The following is a 5,846-nucleotide window of genomic DNA, read 5'->3' as shown; positions in this document are numbered from 1 at the left end:
TATATATATATATATATTACTGTAAATATCAATATCTAAGTTATTGATTTTCCTGTCGATGTTTCCTATTTTTCATTTTGCATAAATAATATTTTTAAAATATTTATGCAAAATGAAAAATAGGAAACATCGACAAATTAATTAATTATTATTTTCTTCTAAAATCATTTTAGAATTTCGGTTTCATCCGAGTCATCATCAGTGAATGACAAATTAAATAAATTGCATAATAATCAAAAATATTATCCCGTGTGTGAATTCTTACAGTTCCAATAATACCGGAATTTCTTTATGATATCAAACATCCTAATGCAACATTAAGTGACCATCTAGAAGGAGGCGCATTTCATCAAACTACGGTCGTCACCACCACATCGCCAACAACAACAACAACGACAAAATGTACTTGTGCTCCAAATACATCGGCGACATTGGAATTTTTACATGTTACAACTCCTTCTATGAATCTATCGGGTAAAGCGCGCTTTATCGCATCATTTCTTATTGCAAACGATAAATAATAAAATAATATTTCGATAATAATCTAATTGTTGATTTAATAATTTAAACATGAAAATTACATCTTCAGAAAAAGAAGGGAACACTTTTAGAGATGAAAGAGAGAAGGGGGAAGACCTTCCTATTCAGCAAAATCTTTTGATATACTCGATTTTTTTCATTTTAGAAATTACTGCAGCCAATCTCACGTCGGACACGAAAGAAAAGGAGCAGAGACATCGGGAATTATTGGAAGAGACCGTAGCAGTAGGAATGATGTTCGCTTCCAAGGCTTTTGTCCAATTGTTGGCTAATCCCATAGTTGGACCGTTGACCCACAAGTAACTTTACATTTACTCAAAATTTGTGCGACTATCTTTTATTCGCAATATATATGAGATAAAAACATTTCTCCTTAATCTAATATTAATAAATACGCTGTAACAATAAAAAAATATTACACGTAAATGTAATAATATTGATATTCAACTTTTAAATCCATTGTTCGTTTTTAGGATTGGATACAGCATACCTATGTTTACCGGGTTCATTATCATGTTTCTATCCACGCTGATTTTTGCTTTCGGTCGAAGCTACGGTATACTTTTTCTAGCACGAGCTCTACAGGGTATCGGTTCATCATGCTCTAGCGTTTCCGGTAAAAGCTCATCTATATTATCTCGTTACTTTGGTGTTTATAACATAGCAATCTTGTTGTATAATAGAGAAAATTTCCACGCTCGTCAAGGCTATTTCTCACAATTCTACACAAGCATCGGTGGTTCAGTGGTAGAATGCTCGCCTGCCACGCGGGCGGCCCGGGTTCGATTCCCGGCCGATGCAAAATTATTTTGCTTTTTGGCTTTCCTTATTGCAACATTTTTTTGAAAGAATCCTATAAAGATTTCTAAATTTTTATACTTTTTTTTTGATCGAGCAAATAAAGCTTATTGTAAAAATAAAAAAGAAAATGATATAGGAAAAGAATGATTTTATTGAAGCATCTAAAAATTTAAAAGCTATAACAAATATTTATTAAACTATCAAAATAATTATATAAAGCGCTTAAGCAATGCTGTAAAAGTTTGGACATTCTGGCAATAACTTGAGTGTTATATAATTATTTTGATAGTCCAATGAAATTATTTTCAATTCTGTATCTATATAGCAATTTTTCAACAGAACCGGTCTCTCCGTGTATTTACTAAAGACAGAAACTGTAAAAATAACAAATCTAAGTCTAAAATTAACAAATAGAATTAATAAAAAGAAATTAATAAAAAGATTGCATCGGCCGGGAATCGAACCCGGGCCGCCCGCGTGGCAGGCGAGCATTCTACCACTGAACCACCGATGCTGTTGTGATTTGCAGCTTCTTTCTCTGATAATGTAATACACGGTTGTAATACTTTATATATATACAATTCTTTAATAGGTATGGGTATGTTGGCGGAGAGATATCAGGATGACAAAGAACGTGGTAACGCGATGGGTATCGCGCTGGGCGGACTAGCTCTTGGCGTTCTTATCGGCCCTCCATTCGGCGGAGTAATGTATGAATTTGTAGGAAAATCTGCTCCGTTTTTAGTTCTTTCTGCGTTAGCCCTTGGCGATGGATGTGAGTACAAATACAAATTTTGCAATAAAAAAATTTTCGTATAAGTGATAAATTATACTGCATTTAAATTGTATAATTTAATGTAAATTTATACTAGAAAAAAACTCTACTTGCATTCATTGGAATTTTTGTCGAAAATGGATAAATCAAATTTTCCAATTAATTCTCTATTAGATATAATTCAAGTTAAGATGATCAAAATTCTGACTGATATGAGCAGAATCTTTTAATTCGTTCATTTTCAACCAGAATTTTTTCTCGACAGTTTAGAAATATTTTCTGATATTTTGATATTTTCCACATAATATTTCTTCATTAAATCATTTATATCATTTATCATTTCAAAAATAAAGACTCCTCCTAATTCAGTGCTCATATTTTATAATAACTAATAATGCTTTTGAAAATTCAAGTATTGCAGCTTTTGATGCTCCAACCATCGGTCGTGTATACGGAAGCAGAACCACCGTCGTTAAAATCTCTTATCACTGATCCCTATATTGTTTTAGCAGCTGGTGAGAGAAATATGAAACTTACACTGAGAAAAAAAAATTGTTAACTTAATACATAGTGATTATTTAATTCAAATAATATTATATATGCGTGGATCATGTCAACAAAATCTTGTAATTTAAAACATATGTTATTTGTTTGAATTAACAAATATTTGCTTGATAGTCCGCGACCGCTGCATTTAGATTGAATCGACTAATATTTTTTTTAAATCAACAACTTTTTTTCTCAGTGCAGTCAAATATAAAATATGATTTCAATAGATGTAAGAGCTATCGATATTTTAGGCGCGATAACGTTCGCAAATATGGGCATTGCTATGTTGGAGCCGAGCCTACCTATCTGGATGATGGATACGATGGGTGCAAGTCGTTGGAAACAAGGGGCCACGTTTTTACCTGCGAGTATCAGTTACTTGATCGGAACAAATCTTTTCGGGCCACTCGGGCACAAAATGGGCAGGTCAGTCCTTCAAACTCAAAAATATCTTAATAATAGTGAAATCGGCAAACCTCAAACTACACATTGCCCGGATAGCTCAGTCGGTAGAGCATCAGACTTTTAATCTGAGGGTCCAGGGTTCAAGTCCCTGTTCGGGCGAAGATATCTTTTTTGTAAAATACTCCGACAATTCTTATCGCGATATATACTTGTTACAGATGGTTAGCTTCTCTGATTGGACTAGTCGTTATCGGTATCTGCTTGATGTGCGTAAGTATATGCATACATTTTTAATTTTTATCATCGAGGGAGCGAAATAGCCACTTAACGTCACATTTGTGTTTACACTGTGACATATGCTATTTCGATAATTTTCTTAAAATTACATTATAAATCATAATACAATAATATACTTATGATGTCCATTTCCACTTTAATCTCGGTTCAATCTTCATCTTTTTCTAAGAATTAAAAAAGAGATGAAGAATAAGTTGAAACGGGATTAAAGTTAATCTATATTTTGGTAGAAACGAGCATAAGCCGTTTAAATTAAAAGTTGTTAGAGTCTCAATTTTAAACAACCGCGTTAATTGAAACATAATTTTAATTAAAGTTACCTAATCTTATTTCTATTTCATTTGTCTTGCAGATTCCGCTAGCGAGAAGTATCGATCACTTAATTGTACCGAATGCGGGGCTGGGATTCGCGATCGGAATGGTAGACAGTTCGATGATGCCCGAGCTGGGATATCTGGTTGACATAAGGCATACCGCTGTTTACGGAAGCGTTTATGCTATTGGCGACGTGGCGTTTTGTCTTGGCTTTGCTATAGGTATGTGAAATGGTTCTCTTATATGTCTTTCACATTTTATCTTTCTTTATTCTTGTATTTACTCGATAAACGCACGCTAACAAAATCAATTGATAAATTGAGATCAAACATTTTTGAATTATTAACACGAATTATTGAGTCCATCCCATGCAAAATTGTTGCAAGATTTAAGTAGTATTTTTTCTCTTTTTCTCTTTTTCATTTAGAATAATCGAATTGATAATTAAGATTATTGCAAGAAGTGCATATATATATATATTAATTTCCTTAGGAATTCTAACATATATACTCTAAAATATATGTAATTAAATTTTTTTTTAATTCTTATAAGCTGACAAAGGAAAAACAATTATTGCAATATTTTTAATTTTTTACTTTTTTTCTGTTTAAATACTTATAAATTTAAAATAATTAAAATATAACTTAAAAAAAAAATTTCAAACTAACAATACTTTATTAAATAATTAATTCCTAAAAAGATCAATAAGAGATGTTAAAATATACATAAAATCAATATTTTTAATATAACAATGTTCAAAATGTTGAGTTCATTCTGTTCCAACACGAATATTATAAAAATAGTATAGTAATAAAATTCGCATTCAGAGTTAAAAAAAATAAAATGTCATATTGAATGTTAAACAAAATTTTCTTCTAAGATCTGATGTAAATTGTCTACAATAAATTTGAAAGAATAAAAAAAAATAAATCTGCATCGGCCGGGAATCGAACCCGGGCCGCCCGCGTGGCAGGCGAGCATTCTACCACTGAACCACCGATGCTTACGAAGGACTTCGTAATTCTATTTGATTAACAACACTATTAATAACTTTTAAAAATATCAAAAATATTATAGAAGATGTATATCTATATACATATGTATATATATGATTGTAAAATATAACTAATGATATAAACAAACAAATTTTTTAAATTAAACAATAAATCATTTCTTGCCTAGGTCCAGCATTGAGCGGAACTTTGGTCAACACTATTGGTTTTGAATGGATGCTTTTCGGCATAGCTTTGTTAAATTTCATTTACGCCCCTCTTATGTATTTCTTAAGGGCGCCACCAACCAAAGAAGAGAAAAAGGTAAAATTATAGTAGACGTTTTCTATTAAGCTTTTTAAGAATTTCTCGCTAATTTTCACTTCAATTACAGTCGTTAATAATTGGTGAAAAATCATCTGTGCGTTATGTCACCTACCAGAATGAGGAAGAGGATCAGTAAAATAATAATTCTAAGCGTTCTCTCAATATAATCCGTTATTTCACTTAGAACGCATATTCTCTTTCCTTTTTTTTCCAACAATACAGAAAATAGTTGCCTTTATGTTACGTTGATTTTTATATCTATCTTAATTTCTGCAATAATTTTCATCAATTGAAAGACAATAACATGTTATTATTCCTCTTAATTATCGCGTTTTCTAATTTATTATTATCGGAATATTCGTATTTTCTTATTTTGATAAATGATAGGAAGCTACAAATACAGCGACAATAAGCACTGTTGACATGCACTTGATAACATTTGGCAAACTAATGTGTAAATGTAAAGTATTAGTAACCGAGTAAAGTTTTCTTAATAGACAGTCGACAAAAAATTCTGAAAAAAAATGACGAATGATCTTTCAAGATAGACTCGGAAAAGTCGCACAACACCACACTTGATATCTGTTAAAGTATTATAATATTCTATAAACAGGTCGCGCACGTTATCAACGTCTGAACTCGGGAGATCTCGCATTCTCGAATATTTATGGATAGAAGTAGCCGTAACGAGGTGACACGTTGTGAAATGTCTTTCTGTGTATTCTGCATCATCGATATTATTGTTACACACATATCGTATGTAACAAACGAGTAATAGTAGACTAAAGTAATGCAAAAGTTGTGGAAAAAAAATAAAATAAAAAAAGCTCGTTATACCGTAGCAT

At 31.6% G+C, this 5,846-nt stretch overlaps 1 protein-coding gene and 4 non-coding genes across 5 annotated transcripts in view; 3 read left to right on the top strand and 2 right to left on the bottom strand.

The window, feature by feature from the left end:
- LOC108688899 (synaptic vesicular amine transporter) overlaps positions 1 to 5,137 on the top strand; it is a 19,534-nt gene extending 14,397 nt beyond the window's left edge. The window contains exons 3-12 of the mRNA XM_018195439.1: positions 268 to 474; positions 686 to 839; positions 1,014 to 1,156; positions 1,934 to 2,116; positions 2,530 to 2,631; positions 2,917 to 3,091; positions 3,289 to 3,340; positions 3,720 to 3,903; positions 4,865 to 4,998; positions 5,069 to 5,137. Coding sequence (XP_018050928.1) covers positions 268 to 474; positions 686 to 839; positions 1,014 to 1,156; positions 1,934 to 2,116; positions 2,530 to 2,631; positions 2,917 to 3,091; positions 3,289 to 3,340; positions 3,720 to 3,903; positions 4,865 to 4,998; positions 5,069 to 5,137 — 1,403 coding nt within the window. The remainder of the gene's footprint in view (positions 1 to 267; positions 475 to 685; positions 840 to 1,013; positions 1,157 to 1,933; positions 2,117 to 2,529; positions 2,632 to 2,916; positions 3,092 to 3,288; positions 3,341 to 3,719; positions 3,904 to 4,864; positions 4,999 to 5,068) is intronic.
- On the top strand, positions 1,271 to 1,341 carry Trnag-gcc. The gene has a single exon. It is a non-coding gene; the product is annotated as a tRNA-Gly (tRNA).
- On the bottom strand, positions 1,785 to 1,855 carry Trnag-gcc. The gene has a single exon. It is a non-coding gene; the product is annotated as a tRNA-Gly (tRNA).
- Positions 3,157 to 3,229, top strand: Trnak-uuu. The gene has a single exon. It is a non-coding gene; the product is annotated as a tRNA-Lys (tRNA).
- On the bottom strand, positions 4,615 to 4,685 carry Trnag-gcc. Its single transcript has one exon. It is a non-coding gene; the product is annotated as a tRNA-Gly (tRNA).
- Positions 5,138 to 5,846: the final 709 nt, after the last annotated feature.

Source organism: Atta colombica, unplaced genomic scaffold, assembly GCF_001594045.1.
Source record: "Atta colombica isolate Treedump-2 unplaced genomic scaffold, Acol1.0 scaffold248, whole genome shotgun sequence".
Lineage (NCBI taxonomy): Eukaryota > Metazoa > Arthropoda > Insecta > Hymenoptera > Formicidae > Atta > Atta colombica.
Note: the sequence above shows the minus strand (reverse complement) of the source record. Positions and strands in the feature narration are given on the sequence as shown.